Genomic DNA, 22,801 nt, shown 5'->3' on the forward strand with positions numbered 1-22,801 from the left:
TAACGTATGCTTTTTTTCCTTATTTAAGTTATGTCTGGCATTATGCATTCATAAAAATGGGGGAAGAAAAAACATTTGTGTACCAGATTTTCTTTTAGGGCGGAAAGACTACTTTCTGATATGTGTGATTCAACAAATTGTAACATAAAATGTTACTCTTGTTAGTTACCCTTCTGTTAAAAATGTGAGAAAAATCAGTAGTTGTTTGGGAAAATTGGAGTTTCTAATTGGGAGAATTATCCTGAGCTTGGGAATTATTTTCAACATTCATCTGTTTATTCTGTTGCTTTCTCTTTTTTTCCTGTTGCTGTACCTGCTGTCCTTTTCAGTACTCTAGTTCCTATTATAATTCTGTATAGATGGTATGACAATCTATATTATTTTAGGACATAAATCTTGTTAACCATATTCTGGCACAGTCAGTAGATTACACACATATATATGTAGGTGTCGTTGTTTGTTTCGCTTGCCAAGAACAAAAGCTAGCTGTGTTGTATTTTTTGCTGTTATCTCTTCCTTGCACTCTAAATGGGTTTTATAACTGCAAGTTATAAAACAAACAAACAAGCCACTGCTACTGTGTTTATATGTTTCTATATCTAGTAGCTAAATATTTACAGAACAATTTATACAATTATATACCAATTTGTTGACTGCCTTCCAAAGAATATTCTTTAGAATGCTGAAATTCTCAAGCTTAAGGATTGTAAGATTTGTTAACAAAAGAAAACTACGCCATTTTCCTTTTACAAGTGCTTAGTAAGCCATGTGAGTAGGGACAGACTGCACATCCTGCCTGTATTTTTACATTTACTATGAATTCCAAAAGAAGCAGTTTAACTAAAGAAAATTCTCTAATTCTGTTACAACTGCAGAATGAGGAACAGGAAAAAAATAAACTAAATGAAAAGCCAAGCAACAGTGCAGCAAGTTTTTAGTTGCTTACTCTTTAGGAGCCTGCTCAGAAATCTGGGAGGAAACTGAGCAATATGTCTGCAGCATTGCTGTTGCTATGCTGTAAAGATCTCAGTATGTTCTATGCTACAATGCACATAAGATGTTTTTCTCATCAAGTCATTCCACTAAGAAAGAAACTGAACAGTAGATGAGTAGAACAGTGGACTCTTAATGAAACTGATTGTTTGATTCAGGTGAGACACAAAGTTTAAGGAAAATTGATAGCAGGAGATAGTAAAAACAAACAAAAAATGCCACCAAAACAGTATTTTCAAGGAGTATTCACTGAGTGGAATAAACATTCTGACAAATCTCTGAATTTTTCTTCTCACTCTCTAATTGTTTAATGTCAGAAGACATCACTAAACTTTCAACAATCAGTAGTAGCATGAACATTCCTTAAAGTCTGGGGATGCTGTAAAGCTTATAGCCCTAAAACTGCTTAAGGATTCTCTACATCTTGGACAGTATTTATGAAGTAAATGGAGAACCTGCATGATCTACTTGTTTCTAGCTCTAGACGAGAAACATATAAATGTTGCATTTTCCAGTGAAGTGGATGATTGTTATGCACCTACTGAACCGAAGGCTCTTTTATGATGATATAAATTAAAACCTGCGGGATTCATCTATTATTTTTGAAATCCTTCTCATCAAGACCATATGGTAAAATGATTCTTGTATACAGATAGGACTTCTATTTCTGGAATGATATTTTTCAACTTTGTGAAAGCTTTGTATGACTCAAAACTGAGCGATGGAAAATTGTTTGTATTATCAATTGCTGCAATTGTTGCTTCATATGCATCTTTCTATGCGTGTATGAAGTTCAAAAGTTCCAACTGGTTCGATAGAGTAGCAAAGTTGGTAGATAGCAGATATTTCTTCTTGAATTAGGCCCTCAATTTGTTGTGAGTACTGTCCACTAGGTGACACTATTGCACAGCTCACAGTAGTAGCAGTTCAAACCGAACAGCTGTAGTTAAGTGTTCCACTCATCACCTTTGAGCAAGTGTGATGTTTTGGGCTGGATCCTCATATCAAGTCCGTAAGCAGTCTTCTACATTTGATTTACAATTTGACTTGGTCGTGCTTTGATCACATTTATTAGTGCATTGAGCTTTCAAATGGTAGGGAAAATACTGTTTCTTGTGTTGCTTTTGTAAAACTGTGACTGCATCCTAAGATACAGTAGTATTTCAGAGAGAATGCATATGAAGCTTTATTTGATTTTGTCCTGAATGTTTGGATTAACTGGATTGCTTTCATACAGCTCTGGAGTTTTGTTTCTAAACTTGTGGGAAAGTTGTGCAAGCATATGCAAAGCACTATCTTTGGAACTGTAGAATCATTAAGGTTGGGAAAGACCTCTAAGATCATCTAGTCCAATGGTCAGCCTGTCTCTGCTAACCATGTCCCTCAGTGCCACATCCACACAATTCTTGAACACCTGGAATTCTTGAAACACTCTGGAAACTTGAGTACCTTCCTGGGCAGCCTGCACCAGTGCAGCACTATTCTCTAAGAAGAACTTTTTCCTACCTGAACTATCCAACCTGAACCTCCTGTGGTGCAGCTTAAGGCCATTACTTCTTGTCCTCCCACTAGTTACCTGGGAGAGTAGGCTGACCCCAACCTTGCTACAATCTCCTTTCAGGTCATTGTAAAGAGTGATAAGGTCTCCTCTGGGCCTCCTCTTCTCCAGACTGAAGAATCAGTTCACTCAGTCATTCCTCATGAGGCTTGTTCTCCAGACCCTTTATCAGCTTTGTTGCTCATTTTTGGGCACACTGAATTTAAGATCATGAAATAATTTCTGTGGAAGTAGCTTCAGGAAGCTTTTGATTCTACATCATATTCGAAGCAGGTCAATTATTGGGTTGGACTAGGATAGTTAGGGCTTTAAGCAGTTAAGTTTCAAAAACCCTCAAGGACTGCAGCATCTTTCTTGGCAACTTGTTACACTGCTTGATGTCCTCACGACAATAAGCTTTTTTCCATGTATCCAGTTAGGACCTCTCTTATTTCAGTTTATGCCTGTTGTCTCTCTTCTGTCCACTAACTGCCAACAGCCTATCTTCATGATCACTTCCTTGTAGGTATCAGAAGGCTGCTGGTGGATCTCCCAGAAGCCTTCTTTTCTCCAGTGTGTACAGTCTGTTCCCTTAACTTCTTGATGACGTGTCTCCCTGACCATCTTGGCATTCCTTTACTAAACTTGCTCCAGTTTATCACCGGTTTATCAGTGTCTATCCTGGACTGGGGGCCAAAAACTGGATGCAGCATTCTAACTTCAGTCCAACAAGTGCTGATTAGAGAAGGATAATCACATTCCTTAGACTACTGGCTAGGCTACTGTAGATGCAGCCAAAGATACTGTTGACCTTCTTTGTTGCCAAGACACACTCCTGGCTTGTTTAGCTTGCTGAACATGCACCAAGGCTCCCAAGTTTTTTTCCACGGAATTTCTGCTCAGCCAGTAATATTGCAAGGGCATATCTCTTTCCAAGAATTTGCATTTCCTGTTGAATTTTTTTATGGTTCCTGTCTGCCTTTTTCTTCAATCTGTCTAGGTACCACTCTGCATTGTAGCACTACCCTACAACATATTGACTGTTCTGCCTGGTTTTGTGTCATCTGCAAATGTGATAAGCAAATTTTTTTATCACCACATCTAGTTCATCAACAAAGATATACATACACATGAAATCATAGAATGGCTCGAGTCGAAAGGGACCTCAGGGATCATAAAGTTCCACCTCCTCTGCCACATACAGGGCCATCATTCTCCACGTTGGATACTAAACAAGGCTTCCCAGGGCCTAATCCAACTTGGCCTTGAACATCAAGGGGTGGGGCATCCACAACCTCTCTGGGCAGCCTGTGCCAGCACTTCATCACTCTCATAGTAAAGAACTTACCCCTGATATCCAACCTAAATCTTCTGTCTTTCAACTTAAAACTATTTCTTCTTGACCTGCTATTATCTACCTTAGTAAAGAGTTGACTCCCCTCCTGTTTATAGGCTGTTTATAGGTTTAGGTCCTGAAAGGCTGCAATGAGGTCACCTCTCAGCCTTCTCCAGGCTTCTCTTTGTGGCCCTCCTCTGGACCCACTCCAACAACTCCCTGTCTTTCTTGTATTGGGAGCCCCAGACAGATTTACAGCAGTATTCCAATTGGGGCCTCATGAGGGCAGGGTAGAGCGGGACCATCACCTCCCTGTCCCTGCTGGCCACCCCTCTTCTGATGGAGACCAGGATACAGTTTGTTTTCCGAGCTGCAGGAGCACACTGCTGGCTCACACTGAGTTTTTTGTCTACCAGGATCCCCAGGTCCTTTCCTGCAGGGCTGCTCTCAAGGGCTGCTCCTTCCAGTCTGTATATATGCCTGGGATTCCTCCAGTCCAAGTACAAAAGCTTGCACTTTGCTGTGTTGAACCTCATTAGATTCTCCAAGGCCCACCTTTGAAGCCTATTGAGGTCTCTCTGAATGGCATCCCTTCCTTCCATTTTGTCAGCCACATCACTCAGCTTGGTATCATCAGCAAACTTGCTGAGGGTGCACTCAATTCTGTCACCAATGCCATTGATAAAGATGCTAAGGAGCATAAGTCCCAAGACAGTCCCTTGGAGGACACCGCTTGTTACCAGCCACCACCTGGACATAGAGCCATTAATCACCACTCTTTGCGTCCTTTCAACCAATTCCTTATCTGCTGAGTGGTTCATCCATCAAATCTACATTCCTGCAATTTGGAGATAAGGATGTGGTGGGGTACCATGTAAAAGGCCTTGCACATGTCCAGGTCAATGGCATCAGTTGTTTTCCTAGGATCTTTTTCCCAAAAAAATATTTAGCCTTATGGTTTCACCGCAAGATTTGGGGAACATTGTTTGGTATGGAGAATAACACACATTAATCTTGGAGCATGAGCACACTGACAGAACACCAACTATGTTTCTGGCAGTAAATTCTTGAGAAGATTCGAGATCTTTTAGATGGTGGCATATCTTCTGAGTGATGGTTATTTTTAGCTCAGTGGAAGAAAGCAGAGGTAAGCATTTTTGGTAATTCAGCATAGATGTTGGTAGGAGCATAGAAAAGTACCTAACGTATTTAGTACTGGGTTTTGATATAATTAATTCTTTCTTTCACAGATATTTTAAAAATATGGATAAGTCCACTGATAAAATTTTATTGTCAAAGTCTTATTGAAGATGAACTGCTACTTTTTCCATTTTTATGCAAATAAGATAGCTACCAAAAGTAGGTTTACTTTAAAGGCACAGTTACTACTCTGTTAAGAGCAATTATACTTTGTATTGTTTCTTCCTTCTATTTTATCTAGTTTTTCTGTTCTCTTAGGATGAAACAAGTTGAAATTCTGTTTTGGGGTGTTTTTTTGTTTGTTTGTTGTATTTGAGGATAGAACTAAATTGCTTCTCTTTGTCTAATTTCAAATTTTAAAAATGGGTATTTCTTCAGGTCTTAAATTCTGAAATATATTCCGAAATCTGTAACAAACAAAAAGGCTGTGATTTCTAGCCCTTGATGCAGGACTACGTCTTTGTAACCTATTAAAATATGCTTTGCCTGAGTACATAAATTACGTTTGTCATCTTTTTTTCCCTCAGTCAGACATTCTTATCTTAATTTAGACGTCTGTTTTCTCTTTATGGCTACAGGGTAAATGAGAGAAATCCTACATGAACAGTATATTCTTTTAGTGCTGGTTCATGCTCACAATAGTTAGCTGTTCCTTCTGTCAATTCTTATCAAATCTTAAATGTCATAGGTCTTTTGTGTTAAACTTCACTGAAAAGGAGGATACTGAAAAAAGGTCACGCAGAATCACAGAACTGTAGGGGGTTGAAAGGACCTCTAGAGATCACTGAGTCCAACCTCCCTGCTAAAGCTGGTTCAGTACAGCACGTTCCACAGGAAAGCGGCCTGGCAGGTCTTAAATATCACCAGAGAAGGAGACTCCACAGCTTCTCTGGACAGTTTGTTCGAATGCTTCATCACTCTGACAGTGAAGAAGTTATTCCTTGTTTTAGTGTGGAACATCCTTGTTCCAGTTTCTGCCTGTTGCCCCTTGTTCTATTGTTGCTCAGCACCAAAAACAGTCCACCTCCATCAACATGGTTTCTATACTTCAAATGTTTATTAACAGGGATGAGATTCCCTTTCAGCCATTTCCAGAGTCCCTACCTGAAATCTTCTAGAGGGTAGAATTTAGAAGGTAAGAATGGTCTTATTTCAGAACTTTGTTCATTTCTTGGGTAGATTTTCCTAAGCAGACTTACCAAACAGTCATCTTGGCATGACAGAATTGTAATGGGATAGCTGTCTCCTAGATTGAGGGAGCTCAAAGAGAAACACTCTAAGGAGGAAGATGGGGGAAATTTATAAGGGAATAGGGAAACATGCTGTTTCTGATGTATGTTTTACTCACTGCTGTCAGAAACTACAGAAGGGTTTTAATTTATTATTTCTGAAATTATGATCTTGAGGTGTTTATGGTAACAAACCAAATTTACTTTTTAGATTGTTTTCATAAGTCTTTCTCGTTAGACATTTGATGGTATGGATGATGGCCAATAGGTGACAGTGATCAAGTGATCTAAAATATCTGGGGATTTGTTTGCTTAAAAAAACAACCAAACTTTAACTAGACATTAATTCTAAAATTAAACATAGGTATTGCCTTTGAAGTCTTAAGTTCAATCACCTGAGATGCATATGAATTGCTCTGAAAGTAATGCTTCCTATTTATTCCCATGGACATTACAGCAGACTGAAAGATCACAATGACACTTTCATAGAGCCAGTTCTCAGCTACAAAACAGTATTTTTCAACATAGTTTCCTCCATTAGCTGTGCATTTTTGTCAGCGATGAACAAGAGCCTGCAGGCAATGCTCATGAAAATCTGCACCAGTGAAGATGACCCACTGCTTCACAGCTGTACATCTTTCAGTGGAGCAAACAGATGGAATTCAGAAGGTGCCAAATCTGGACAATACAGGAGGTGTGGTAGGACAGTCCAGCCAAAATTGGTCTCCATAGTCTTCAGACTGGTATGGCTTCTGGCATTATTGTGTTGCAAAATAAAGATCATCTTCTTGGGCCTGACTACAGAAGTTCGATCCTTCTGCTTATTCAGTGTCTTGAAGTAGCAATCAGAGTTGATGGTTTGTCCATGTTCCAGGAAATCCAGAAGGATCACCCCTTTCCTAACCTAAAAAACAGTGCACTTTAGCGACTGAGGGCTGTGTCTTGAATTCTTTCTTCTGCGGGGAATTCACAATTTGCCACTCCATGGACTGCTGTTTTGACTCTGTCTCCTAGTGGTGACACTGTGTCTTGTATATCACACAGTGATGATGCAATCCAGGGAACTGTCACCTTCAGCCTTGTATTTGCTCAATGAATACGGCGTTCTTTCTGTTCTTATGTGAGCATTTGCTTATCCCACGTGGCACACATTTTGCTACAGTCCAGAATTGCCACGACTGTTTCCAGTGCACTGAAGCTCTGTACACAGTTCACTGGTCACAATCTGCCAATTCTCACAGATGAGCTGATGGAGATACCCTTCATTTCATGGTGTGACAGCTGTGTGTGACCATCTGGAATGTGGCTTGTCTTTCATGTTGCTGTCACCACTGCTGAAATGCATCACCCAGCACCTCTCTGTGCTCATATCCACTGCTTGGTCTCCATAAACGTTCAGTGAGAAACAAAGAATGTCAGTGGATGCCATTTTTTCCACATGGAGGAATTTAATTTCATGCCTTTTCTTCATATGCAATTCCATATCAGATGCCATTTTATCAGACTGCACCTCTGCTGCCATCTGTCACACAACAGCAAAATGTAATGAAATATTGGTGGGAAGGTTCAGACTCTACTGCCATACCAACACCATCTGCCTCTGATGTCATGAACCAACATAATAAAATTGGAGGCATTTTCTTTTGGAGTTCCCTCATATTAACATGGCCCTGAGGTGTCGTTGCATGCTTTCCCTCACTCACTTGCCCACCAAACTATTTTGGGCAGGAAATAGAAGAGTTAATTGGGACTGTTTTATGAAAGATAGTGGTATTTATGAGAGCCTTAATTCATGTTTCAGCAGCTAGGATGATGCAGCCCATCAAGGAATCTCCCCGGTGCATTTTGAGGCCATTCCCTCTTGTCCTACTGTGAGCTACATGAGAGAAGACACTGATCCCCACCTCACCACTACCTCCCTTCATGTTGTTGTAGAGAGTGATAGCATCTCCCTTCAGCCTCCTCCAGGCTAAATAATCCCATGTCTCTCAGCTGCTCCTCTGGAGACTTGTGCTTCAGACCTTTCACAGCTTCATTGCCCTTCTCTGAACACGGTCCAGTGCCTCAATGCCTTTCTTGTAGTGAGAGGCCCCAAACTGAACACAGCACTAGAGGTGTAGCCTCACCAGTGCTGAGTACAGAGAAATGATCACTTCCCTGCTCCTGCTGGCAGCACTGTTTCAGATACCAACCAGAGTGCCATTGGCCTTCTTGGCCACCTGGGCGTTCTGCTGGCTCATGTTCAGCCAAGCATCAACCGAAGCCCCCAGGTCCGTTTCTTCTACATAGAACAAAGAAATCTTGTTGCATGTTACTCTGATGAGAAAATCATATTACTAGAGTTCTTAAAAAAAAAAATTGCTATCTTACAATATCTATCATAGTGATAACTGAGAGATGTTTGCTCTTAATCGGATTTGAAAGGAATCCGCACACAATATGGCTTAGAAAACCAAGGATGTGAGATTTATGCACTTTGTTTTAGAATATTACATGTCAGCAGCCTGAGATCTGAGAATTCTTATCAGGCACCCTGACTGAAAAGGACAAGGTTTTCCAAGTTCAATATTACCTTAGAGAAATGGCATTACTTGGTTTATTCTTGAATTCACTAGGGTTTTGCACTCCTCTTTCAGCATGAAGAAGAATTAAAATTCTTAACATCTGCTGATGCAAAAAATGATTTTAAGACAGATAACTGGTTGATATAATTCCACATTGAAAACAAACTTTTACTGGCATTCTATCTGTTATGAATTGCAAGGTGGGTAGCAGTTTTCTACCTCATTTAATTCATATAAACATTTACTATCTAGTACTATGCCAGATATTTTACACTCCATTTACATTCAAATGGTTTTCTAGGAAATATGAATGAGAGTAATCTGGCATTCAGACTCATTTTTCAATAAACAAAACAAAAACCACCAGCATAACCCCCAAAAGCTGCATTTTTTACTGTGCTTTCCATTTGTTTTCATACTTTGAGGTAAACTTTGCTTGAATGTCAGTAGCAGTAAAATCTTCCTGGCAGATCTAGAAATTCTCAGGTCACTTATTTTATTACTTGAATTCGAAGTATTACATTTGTTATTTAATTTATAAATCCATCTTCAAGATTATTGCTTTTTGAAACATTTTTGGTCCAATTAGTTGTCTTTTCTGATGGACAGATGATAATCTACCACAGAATAGACTGCTTAAATTTGAACAGCAGCCTAGCCATCTTAATCTATGCTAGATAACATAAATAACTGCCTCAAGAATGCCTTAGTTGCTTTTCCACCTCAGACTAGTCTGATTATACATTATGAATCTGTAAGACTTGGTTAGTTAGGGCTTTTTATAGTAAGATTGTGAATAGCACCAATGAGAGGTGTATACAGCATTTCATAAATTTATTCAATACTTAAATAAAATAAAATTCACAGTATAACTTTATTCAGTACCATTTCCTGTTGTAAAATGCATAAGTTGTGGCACAGTGTTTGAGTAACTGATCCACACACATTAGATGAATATTTTATGCCTTGACTTATTTATATAAATTCTCATTGAAGTATGAATAAACTTTTCCTTGCTCCAATTAGTACTGCATATATCAGACTGGGAACTGGAACTCTTTCCTGGAAAAGAATATGGGGGGAAAAAGAGATTAAATTAACTTTATTTATAACAGCTAGTATCCTTCATTGGCCTTGAGTAATAGAAGCAAAAAAAAAAACAACCCAAATAAACATAGAAAATATTTTTATCATATTTTCTTTTTTCTTGGAGAAAAACAGCAAGGTAATCAAGAATTGCACACAACACAGCATTTTCATTAAGGACACAATTATCTTTTTTACTTTGAGTCCAGTGTTACATATAGAATAATCCTTCTTCCAGCATATACACACATTACATATATATGTGTGTGTACATGTATATACACACACTAATATACATATATATACATATATATATACCACATGTATACATGTACATATACGTATATATTACGTACATGTAATATATGTGGAAACTATAATGATATCAATATGCTCAAAACTTCCCTAGGCAGAGTGTTCTATGCTTTCAAACACAGCTTCAACTGATCACTTTGCCTGCAGGTTTGTTCTAGACTTGTAGGTTCCATATGGTATTTATGGAGCAGATACTACTCAGTTAATACAGCGCTTTTCTCATTTGAGGGTATTGTTTTGGAAAACATCACTTTAGTCCTGAGGAAATAAAATAGTCTGGCAAGAAGTATTAGGAGGCTTGGCTAGAGTTCCTGTATGTATCTCTGAGACAGTATTTTCTTCAACAATACTCTGTTACCTCTTGACAACTTGCACTGAATGATTTTTATTTTTTTCTCTCCTTGAACTTTTCATTCTCTTGTGGTTAGACTGAACTGTGTTTTTTGGAGCAGAGGTAGGCGAGCATTGTTTTTTTCCTCTCTTTAAGATCTGGTATGGTTCTTGAGTTTTGTGCTGAGGGACTTCACCTGGTGACTTTCCCTTTGGCTGAGTTCATGCATTGTGCTTAAGCTTCTGGAAAGCTAACGTTTATCTGTTTAAACAAGCCTGCGAATTCTAATGTGAATTGAATAATCTTTAATCTGTAGATTTAAAGCTGAGAACTGCATGGAAATAGTTGTTTCTGACCTGGAAAAAAGCCAAAAATGTTTCACATTAACTTCAGGGCTTCTAAGTTATTTACCAGGATTTTTGTTCGGCCAGAATAATCCAAAACAGCAAGATGCCTGGCCCCATTTCTTCCATGTATTTTAACAGGAAACAATATAAACAATCTTGTTTTCCTCTGGCTCAGTCCTTGTTCTTCGTTTGCCCCACACAGTTATTTTATATTTTGGATTATAAATCTAGACAGGTAGAATTTCACTTGCTGGAGGTGTTCATAGCAGGAATTCTATGATTTCTCTTCAGGATTCAATGTGTGCAAAATATGATTGTCTTTGTATTTGCAAGGTATCCTTTTAGGAAAATTAGGTAGGAACTATTAAGCATGGAGAAAGTTGAAAAGTTGGCCCTGCTCTTGGCTATGGCAAAACAAATATTTTGGCATTCAATTATTTATATGTTTTATGTCTAACTTCATGGATGTGTTTGGTCTTAGCATGATTATACTCTGTTTTTTCTCATGATGACAAAGAAGATTTGTACTGTGTACCTTTATGTACAAAAATAGGTTTCATCTAGTCTAATTACTAACTACTTCAACAAAATTGAAAGCAGACTGATATTGTGAAGAACCTTCATGAACCACATAATGCTCAAAGTCGGACTTGGTTGTTAAATTAGGATCCATGTTCCAGCAAACCATTTTGTTCACTTAACAGCTTATGAGTGAAACAGTAACTATAGGTTTAAAGAAAATGCTTTTCTTTGAACTTTATGGAAAAGTTAGTTTTGTGTTGCAGGTCAGAATAGTACTAAATGCTGAATTCATTACCTTTTCTTATAATCTCTGTTTTTCTTAAGCAGGCTATTATGTTGGACAATGCTTCCACACTGCTCTTTGATTTGAAAGATCAAAGCTGTTCTCTGAAGAGTTTTGATTAACTGTGAAGACTAGCTATGTTCAGCACTAATAGGTATACTAAAGTGCTGCCAAGATTAATGTGGAGATGACCCTCTGCCTATTTTCAGAATCGCAGGGGGGCAAATTCTGTCAACAGTGAAGACGCATTTGATGAAAGGCCGAAGCAATGGGGATCCTTTCTATCAGGCAGTAGAGGAAGTTGTACAAGATTTGGATTTGAAGATTAAAAATATTATCGATTCACAACATGAAGTCTTGACTGCTAGCACCACTGGAGTCAGTCCAACACGGGTAATGGGACTTCTTTTGTTCTTTTTGCTATTTAGCTTTACAAGAAAGCAAGTGTCCTTCTCCTGGTTTTGTTGTTGTTCTATGTTTTTGGTTTTTTTAAGACTTTTATACAGAGTATTATCTTTTCCTAATAATAGAGCAGTGTCATTTCCTCTACAGTTAGGTTTTAAAGTTGCTGAAAGACTTAAACTTTCGGATTACAGTGTGGATTTCAAAAGGCTGATTTATTTAAACTCCTTACATTGAAATAGTAAATTACTCTTCAAATTTTGTTTTGTTCTTGCAGCGGTTCTATATGTAAATAGTTGTAGCTGTTAGATTTGCCAGTAATTTCAATGCAGTAGACCTATGACATTTCCAAGCAAAAAGAAATAAATAACCCTCTTGAAACTTGAGTTAAGATTTGAGAACATGTATCTGCATTTTGATTAAAGAAAACAAATTTTAATTAGCTCTGAATCAAGTATTATTAAAGGCAAGATGCTCAAAATATGGTTGAATATGAAAGAAGTCCATAACATGGTGAAACCTTGGCAGAGTTGAGGAATGAAAATCCAAGTATTCTGTGTATGATTTTCTCCTTCAGTGTTTCAAGACACTGACACAGTTGCTAATCTTTTTTTTTTTTTTTCTTCCTGTTTGTTTGTTTGTTTTTGTGTGTGTGTTTTCTTTTCTTGGAGGGAATCAAAACATTTAAAGTTTTAAAAGAGAGGTGTGGAGAGTACACCCAAATACATGTTTTTATTTGTTATTTCTCTACTTTGAATCGACACGGTTTTCTATTATGATATTTTTCTAATGAAAACATCAACCAGCTTTATTTTATGTTGTTGATAGGTATAAAACAATGTCTTATATAATGTGTTTTTGTCTAGGAAGCTGCTGAACACTTTTTATGTCTATTTTTAGAGTGCTTGGTTTTGCCAAATCACCAGAATTACCCCATGGTAACAAGATTTATATCCAATTTTTATAAAACTTCCAATATCCTTTTCAATAAGCAATAAAGGCCTCCAGATCTTAGTGGGCAGTTAAACTGATTTAAATACATGTTTCCACAGATTAGTGTCCTCATTTTACTGCATGTCCTGAAGCTTCCGTGACTTTGTATTTCCATTTCCCTTTCTTTTCTTTGTCTTTTTCTTTCTCTGCTCTATCTGAGAAGTTTTCAGCCCTATCATTTCTGTCTTTCTCTTGATCTGGCTAACTAGATTACTTGTAAAAAAATTAAAAAGTCTTAGATTTTTTTATCAGCTAGGTAAGATTCTACTGATTTACCAAGCAACGCTTTTCTAACACAGCTTATGTTTCATATTGTTTTCTGTAGATTGAGACTGTAGACTAATAGTCTGTAGAAATGTTTACTAGTATCCTTGTTGAGGCAGAAAATAACAGGATGGTTGTCGAGAAACATGGAAATACTTAATTCTGTTAAGAACAGTCTGAAGTTGTGTTAAAATGGGCATCTGTGGTCAGCTTATCAACTTAATTACATTACTGTGAGTCAGTGGTTCTATGTTGAAATTCTTCCCAATTACGTTTTTTAATTTAATCTCTCTGCCGGAACAACCAATCTGCTTTTGAGTGGGAAGATTCTATTCTATTATAGTTCTTCTGTGCAAGGAAACTTGATTATATATCAGAGAATGCTGGGCTTTAAGCTAATCCTTTTCACTGTACACACCACAGTACATCTATATGCATAATATGTACGTGCAGATATAGCTAACAGCCTTGAGAGATGACTGTGGTCTGAGCGTGGCTGATATGCTGGTTTGCTTGGAAAATCTACTGCTCGCTAAGAAAGCGTAGGCAAATGTTAAGCAGTGATACCAAACTGCAGGCTTCAGTGGAGCTTTCGGTAGAAAAACATTTTACTAAACAGATAAACGAGCAGGTTTTGATTGTGGATTTTGAAAAAAAAAAAGTTCATGAATTTTCCAAATAAATTTCAACTGTAAAGAAAAATTGGAGTGTCTATATTGCTCCATTAAGATCTTAGGACAGCAAAGGTTAAATCTCTGTGTTGAGTTTCATATATATCTCATATTGTTTTGTTTTCTTTAAAAAATATGCTGGTTTTTTTTTTTTTGGGTTTTTTTTTTTTTTAACTGCAGTAATTTTTTGGAAAAAAAAGTATCTGTATTCAGAGTAAGTTCTGCCTTTGATGGGATGTTATGATTTTTCATATGGAAGTAATTGACTTGTTTCTTTGAGTACAAGTTGTAAATCTGGACTTAACGGTAGAGCTGAAAAGGATGCCTCCAGCAGCTCTTAGAAAGACTGGCACAACATAAAATATACCTGAAAGGAGTCATTTTGTTGGAAAAATATTTGCTTTTCTCTTATCAGTTTTCTTACATCATTGCTCAGTTTTCCTGTAAATATCTGTTTTATAAAAGTCTAAAGCTGTATAAAATAATCAATATTTTATGCAGAAGGAAGCACTACTTTTCACTGAAGACTTCATGAGTGACTAATAGCAAATGTGATTAATTTCCTCCTTAGAAATTTACTGCTGTAAATCGAATCCAGTTGGCATTTCTGGAACTGGCTAGAATAGTCTGGAGTAGTTAATGGTTACTACCCTTGAAAGATTAATAAGTAGTTTACTTGAAAAAATATTTAGAGCCATTATTTTAATAATGAACAAGATTTTTGTGGCAGGGATTTTGTCTTGCCTGAAGTTCCTATTGTTTTTTGGACAATAGTATTTACTCCATGGTTAGTACAACAAGCTACTGTTGTAGTAGTACGTGAGATTTCTGAAGGTCATCTTTTGGCATTTAGGAAGTTATGCTATGTTCTACGCGTTATTAATGTTACATTTTCTTTGTATGTAATCAGTTGAGCTGTTGTCAAACTCATACTTTTTTCATTAAGATAAATTTACCGTGACCCACATGGCGGTTTATAAAAATCCACGATGTGGATGATGTGGTGATGTAATGACTGAAGAGGTTCAAAATAAATTTTGAGGAAATTAAATGTTACTGAAATAGACCAATTTTGTAAAATCAAGTATAACAGCCATTTCTGTAATTGCTATTTCTAGCTATTGATTATAACTTATAGTAACTGACTGACGTGTTGCTATGGCTTCTTGAAAGCTACATACACTAATTGACATAATCAGACAGGGAGAGACATAGAATTTGATCTTTTCAAGGCTGTGTTGAAAACAGTTAACTGATTAGAGAAATACAGTTTGTTGCCCGTCCTGTTCTAAACAAAGTTCGACTACTGTATGTTTTTTTTTTTTTTGTATTGGTAATAATAAAGACTGTGGTTTTTAAACCCTAATACTGTGTATTTAGCACTACATTTGTTTAGAAAACCCCTAGAACTTTATGGAGAAATGCTATAAACTTGCAACTCTAGCAATCCTATGAAGTTCTGCATCTGCTGGCTATAGCATTGAACTCTTCCAGATGTGATTGTTATTTTGTTTAAGTACTTTTTAATTCTTGTGGAAAACTGAGGAATTTATCCTGTTACAAACAAGAGGGGATTGTACCTCTTGTTATATTTTGGTGGAAATCTCTCTTCTAACCAACTGCTTTTGCAGATTCAGTTACAGGATTTGGACTTCACTGGAATGTTTGTGTGGCACTCAAGTTGGTTGTAAGGAAATAATATGTTAGTTTCTGCAGCATGGTTTTAACATATATGTGAATATTTGTGTGACTTGCTTTTCAGTGTATGCCTCTAGTTGGCAATGATCTAAATTCTACTCATTGCTTGGGATGAAAAAGAATCTTCCATGTACTCATGTTACCTGATAGATGCTTACTGGGAAAGGGAAGGAGGAGGTTCTTGCATCTTCTGCTGTTATTAGTTGCTTTTGGTAGTGAGCTGTTGATTTCACTTTTTGACCTTTCCTGCAGTATGTTCATTTTAATTTTATTTCCTTTCAGCCAAAATTGCATTCCATAAACCACGGCACTGTATATTGTGGCAGAGATACTATAAAGGTCCTACTAGTTCTTCTGGATAAAGAAGCAGTCAGTGCTCCTACCCAGAACAAAGCGGAATTATTATATGATGATTTAAACTTAAATATGTTTGGAATCACCTCTTTTTTGACACTCTTCAGGTGAGTACTAGAAGACATTTTGTTTGTTTTAAAAAGATTTTATACTGATTTAAAGCATTAATATTTCATACACTAAATCTGCAGACTTATGGGAGCATAGATGTAAAAGGAAAGCGTTCTTAGGACAGTGTCAAGTTCTCAAAAGTATTCTGCCTCCTCATCTTTGCTTACTGTTATTTCCAGCATGGTTTTGTAAGACAGACTTTCAGGGGTCATATGTTTCTGGGCTGCACAAGACCCGTGAAGGGAGTATCCTTTGCAACTAGTCTTCCAAATACTCATCTATATTCTTTAGTTCAAGTAATGTGTGCTCAGTAACTGACTGCATTTATATTCAGCTTGAAAATTCCTCTTTCATCTAGCTTTAGTACAAGATATTTGGGGATGACAATCTGGTTTCTTCCTACATAGTAATTATTTCATAGAGACTTTTAAAAATGATTAAATATATTTTCATATTGTGAAACACCAATAAGTATTATACAAAGGATGTTGAAACAAATTAATGTGCATGAACATTTACTGCTAATGTCTGTAGCTCATGGCATACATTGACTCTGATGGTGAAACTGAGAAAGGAGAGGCAAGGAAACAGAAAAATTTCTCAGTAATCATTAAGAAAATGGCCAGTTGTTTCTTAAGGTTTTTGCGTGCACATTTTTGGATTCCCTAATATAAAAGGAGAGCTACAATGAAAGACTGTGAAAAGAGGCGAATTAGAGATGCTGGTGGCAGTTATTTGCATGAGAACCCACCACTACAACACTGTCAGAATGTGTTGGTGCAAGACTCTGAGAATAACAGAATAGGAAAAGAATAAAAAAGATAAAAACCTGGGCAAAAGGATGCAGGGCAGTGAGTAGAAAGCAAGCAACACAATTCCAGATGTGAATTGTTATTTTGTTTAAGTACTTTTTAATTCTTGTGGAAAACTGAGGAATTTATTCTGGTACAAACAAGAGGGGATTGTACCTCTTGTTATATTTTGGTGGAAATCTCTCTTCTAACCAACTGCTTTTGCAGATTCAGTTGCAGGATTTGGACTTCACTGGAATGTTTGTGTGGCACTCAAGGTGGTTGTAAGGAGATAATATGTTAGTTTCTGCAGCGTGGTTTTAACATATATGTGAATATTTGTATGACTTGCTTTTCAGTGTATGCCTCTAGTTGGCAATGATCTAAATTGATTATATAAATTATATATTTATGTATAATATATGCATTATATATATGCAAATTAAAATTTGCATAAATATGAATTAACTTCGCAATAAAGTTGTTTTATTTATTTATTTCCTGGTTTTGTTGGTTTACCAAGCCTATAGGGCTAAGGGCAATTTTATATTTGCTGTTGTGTTTCATATAATGCCTGTCATCTTCTTATCATGTTAATGCTAAAGCAAATCTTTCTTTAAAGAGTGTGTGACAGAGCACTGGAACATGTTGTCCAGAGAGGTTTTGGAGTCTCCTTCTACAGAGATATTCAGGGCATGTTGGGATGCCTACCTATGCATTGTATTGTAGGGTACCTGCTTTAAAAGCAGTGAGTTTGGACTCAGTGATCTCTTGATGTTTCTTCCAATCTTTGCAATTTGTGATATACTCCTTGCTAATTTCTTTCTTCTTTCCTTTTTTTCTTTCTTTTTTCTTTTTTTAAATTTAAATGTTAAACATGTATAAATTATATGCAAGTTGATGTGATCCAGAAAGCAACAAATCTCTTTCAAAGCAATTTTTGTTGGGAAAAAACACAAATAAATCCATACAATGGAAAGGCAGTAATGATTTAACTGATTGCTTATCCTGAGGAAGCACCAGGTATTAGAAAAGTGGTGCCCTGAGGATTCTGCCACTATGGTTTAGAAGGAGGCCCCCTGAGCCATTAAAATGGAGTTGATGGGAGCATGCAGAAACTACATATTTTGGCATATTTAAATACATCGCAAAGGCAGGCAGGTGTTTAAGTGCTGTGTAAAAATGGAACAAATGGGCTAAACAAAATAAATGTTATTTATGGAATATTTAAATAACAGAATGATTGAATAGAATGAGCAAAATAAATGAAATAAAGAATGAGTTCTTTTGGAAATAAACAACTATCTTTACATGAGCAGGCCTAACTGTGTGACCTGGTGTAGGGAACCTGCTTTGGCAGGGATGTTGGACTCGGTGATCTCTGGTCCCTTCCAACACCTACAATTCTGTGATTCTGTGATTCCATGATTTGGAAAATGTTAGGTTTCCTGTTTCAAGGTACAGCATATGATAATTATTTTTCTTAACTGGTTGAATTTATTTGTTATGAATACTTCATATCTCTTTTGAACATAGATCTCCAGAACAGTCTAAAGAATCTTCTCCAAAACCTCTTAGACAGCGTATTCAGATATCCGTGGATGAAAAAATAATTAAGGTACTGTACGTGAAGCGCTATACACATATGGATGCATTGAAATAGTAATGCTAAAATGAAAATAATAGTTTTAAAATTTTCATATATTTTTCTGAAGGGTATTCCATAGCTAAATAATTGGTTACCTTGTGTTTAGTGGCCTAACTCAAACCATATTGAATGAGATCATGCAGCATTCCAGAAAAGTCTTTAAGCTTACTAAAACTGCTTTGTAGTGAAGATCTCTTAATGACAATGTATTGCATAAATCTGTATCTCCTAATTTAGCTATCTGTGCATCTCAGGACTATAGAATTAAATCTATTAATATTTAAATAATATATATAAATAATATAATATATTGTACATATATACATATATACATATATAAAATATAGATAATATATGTATTAGAATTAAGATATGTGAAACCAAAAACAACGTTGAAAAGAGGGACCAGATTTTGATTCTAAAATAATCATAATGATTGGTTTTTGTTTTTTTTCAGAGTAGTTTTTATTTGAAACATTTCATTGATATTTCCCTTATTGTATGTACTTTAGTGCATACGATAAAGTGCAGTAATGCTTGCTATTTTGCAGAGGAAATCAAACATTGCAGTATACTGGTATTGTAAGCAACTCTATTTAAGAGAACAACTTCAGTATTTCTGAAAATTACAGCCTTTCTAAAATTGCATTTTACATGGTCTCTTTTCCTCAAAATTATCAAATTTTAATGTTGGGACTATGGAAAAAGATAGGCTATTTATCTTCAATGGCATTTCAACTAAATGAGAGAACTAAATGAAAGTATCGACTTTTTTTTATAAATTTAGTTATGATAACAGATGAAGACACACATAAAATTAGTATGTAAAGAAGGAAACAGAAGTTTTATAGACCATCAGAATTTGGGAAAAACACAGTGGAAAATGCGTTTTTGCCAGTGAAGATGAAGGGAATTTTCATATATTACACGCATGAGAAATAGAAAGTCATTGAAAGGATATAGGATGAAAATTACTGTCAGTATTTCCAACAAGTGCTTTAAGTATACTTCAATTCCACACAGTATGCTTTTCATAGAAGTATAGGAGTAAGGGGGTTGGTTTAAGAGGCATGCACTAATTAAAGTGAAATCTACCTTGAAACTTACAGGACAACATTTGAAAAGAGTGGAGCTGATAAACGATCTTCATGGCAATTTTACTGTAAATAACATATTTAAACTGCAGGTTTATTCATCAAATAGCAAAAATGTAATATACCGTTTACATACTACATTGAAATAGGGTTGGGTTTCTTTTTGTCTGAGGTTTTGTATTTGGATTCATGAAGTTATGTTCAGTGTTAAAGTACAAAAGACATTCTAAAATTAATTGCCTGTCAAATTTGGGCTCTTTACCAGGAACATACAAAGTTTCTCATTTAACTATCAAAAATATGAAACCTGAGATTGATTCCTGTTATGAAATCATTCTCTCTCTCTTTTTTTTTTTTTTTTTTTTTCCTAATCAAAACATGAGATTAGCAACTATAGAGAATTTCTATGTAAATTGTAGTTCTCATCAAAGATACCTGATCATGGCTACCTCCTGAGTTGATTCTATATTGCCTAAGGATATTGTGATTCCTATATCCCCCATTACTGAAGTACAAGGGGTGACTTTTTCTCTATGACACTTGTCTCAGCCTTGTTTTCACTGTGACTGATGTCACAGAATGTGTCTGTAGCAGAATAGAATGAAATATCTATTATTTCTAGCCAGTCTTTGTTGAAGTCTTTCAGTCTACTCCTAAAACTGATACTGACACTTATAATCTGCCCATTATAAATGAGAATGACTATGTTGAAATGTAAATTACCTTTTAACTTACGTAAATCAAAATACAAGGGGAACAAGCAACAGGTATAAAGTCTGTGGTTTATCCTTAGAACGATCATAGAACAATCATAGAATCACCAAGGTTGGAAAAGACCTTCAAGATCATCTAGTCCAACCATCCATCTACCACCAATACTTACCCACCATGTGCCTTAGTACAATGTCTTCAACTGTAGAGTTTTCATGTATTGTTTTGTAGATTAAACCTGTGAAATCTGACTCACTTCTAATTCAGCAGAATGGATGCTAAGGTGAATTTTAAACTGAAAGGCCAGTTGGAACTACAGAGCTAATGTCTTAAAGGAACACTGGGGCTGCTGAACTGTCTCTTGTAATCACATAAGCAGTCTTCTTCACAGCTTTCTTCCAGTGTATCCTATCATATCAGTGAGAAAAAAAGCACTGCGTGGAACTAAGGCCAACAATCTCAAGATGTTTTTTCATATTGAAAAAGTATAAATAAAAAATAGTAGTGTTCAAAATGTAAATAGGTTGCAAATATGTATCGGTACAGTCTTCTTACTCAGACTGTTTCACATTTCCTGAATGTTTCACTTTGCTTGCAATTCTGTTTTCTGTGCATTAGCCAAACATTTACCATCCAAACTATACTACATGCTTGTACAGTCTGAGATTTTTCTTTTGATATTCTTGTGCTCACTTTAGTGTTGCTTCTTCTTTCAGTGAACTGAAATTGCTGTTGCCAAAACAGCTAATGACTTTTCCAGATGAAAATCAGAGATAATTCTCCAACCTTCATCTTTGATCACCATTCTCTCGCAGAAGATCTAGATTATCTGTTTTGTTCTTCTTTTGTCTGTTCCTGGTAGCCTTTCTAACCATTTCTATAGTGATTCTTTTGCATATTTTTATCTCTTTTCTTACTTGGAAGACATTTGGGATCATGTCTTTCCTTCTCTTTTCTTACCTTCTTTCTGAAGGAATGCATCTACAAACAAGTTAAGCTATCAGCCATATATGAACAATTCATAAATCTATATGTAACCTAAGAATCTCTTTTGTGAAACCTGACAATATTTGTAGCTTCTATAAGAAATTTCTTTTAAGTCTATGTCTGACTGTCTTAGTATATTTGACTTTGAGGATAGTACCCTATCTGCTACTTTTTTGCATCAAAGCAACTTTATTCTTCTTTATCCATACGTCCACTTAACTACAAGTTACTAAAGATTCAGCTTGCATTTTGATCACAATTGTATATTTTTCTTGGACTTGGTATATGATATATGCAGCTTTAGCCTATCTTCACCAAGACTGACAGCTATTGAACAGCAAAGCATTTAGAAGGTAAATTCTTATGTTTGCATATCAATCTACTCCTTTAAGTTGTAGTAGCTACAAACTACTTGCATTTACCTATCCTAGCTACATTGATTATTTCTGATATGCTGTTCTGAGATACATGTTATTACTTATATTCAGCCTACAATACCAATTTTCATTGTTGGTTTGTTAATTTTCAGTCTGGCTCTTTCAGTTTTTTGGTGTTTTTTTTTTTTTTTGCTTTATACTATTTCTTATAACTGAGGAGATTTCCTATAGGTATCTGCAGAACTCATTATCCTCTTTTAAAAGCTTTTTCAGTACCTTTAAATCAACCTCTCCTCAAAATTTAGCAGTTTTATGATTGAGGGGGATGCCCATTACAATGACTAATTTGGGTTCCTTTCCCTATGAATCCATATATTTCTTGTCTTAGATTTTAATGTCCCTTGATAGAAATATTTTTTGTTCTGTCCTTACTGTGCAGCACATAGTACAATGAATTCCTTGTCCCTGACCATAGATCTCAAGTGCTGTGTTAGTATTTATCACCTTCTTATTCTGAATATCAGTTTTCACATTCCAAAATTGCTGTATGAAATAATAATTTACAGGTTGCCTGTAAAATTTGCTCTTGTAAATTTTGCTATGCATAATGCACAGAATTCAGAATTGACTCAGAAGAGATAATATACATCTTTCCTAATACATATTATACATATATTTACAATTATACAGTAGAAGCATGATGCTCCTTTTCAATGTCTCTGATTCTTCTGTGAAATTTCTTATGTGATGATAGCACTAGTTCCATTGTCCTAAGGACTCTTTTCCACACTACCCCTTTTGAAATGGTTAACCTACATCGTTAACCTACAATTCTAACTCACCATCAGCCATTTGGATTTGTAATAATTTGTGATAAAAGTTTTCTTTACTGTGATTTTTGACAGGGAAAGTGATAATTAGCTAACTTATATGCTGAGCCCCATCATGTATTGTATG

The 22,801-nt window shown here is 36.0% G+C and overlaps 1 protein-coding gene across 2 annotated transcripts in view; it reads left to right on the forward strand.

The window, feature by feature from the left end:
- Positions 1-22,801, forward strand: part of PARPBP (PARP1 binding protein) — a 41,724-nt gene that overhangs the window by 12,041 nt on the left and 6,882 nt on the right. For both annotated transcript variants that reach the window (XM_015867523.2, XM_085522032.1), the window contains 3 exons: positions 11,953-12,136; positions 16,054-16,232; positions 18,564-18,645. In XM_015867523.2, coding sequence (XP_015723009.2) covers positions 11,953-12,136; positions 16,054-16,232; positions 18,564-18,645 — 445 coding nt within the window. The remainder of the gene's footprint in view (positions 1-11,952; positions 12,137-16,053; positions 16,233-18,563; positions 18,646-22,801) is intronic.

The sequence above is a fragment of the Coturnix japonica genome, chromosome 1 (assembly GCF_054131305.1).
Source record: "Coturnix japonica strain WE chromosome 1, WE-NBRP24, whole genome shotgun sequence".
Classification (NCBI taxonomy): domain Eukaryota; kingdom Metazoa; phylum Chordata; class Aves; order Galliformes; family Phasianidae; genus Coturnix; species Coturnix japonica.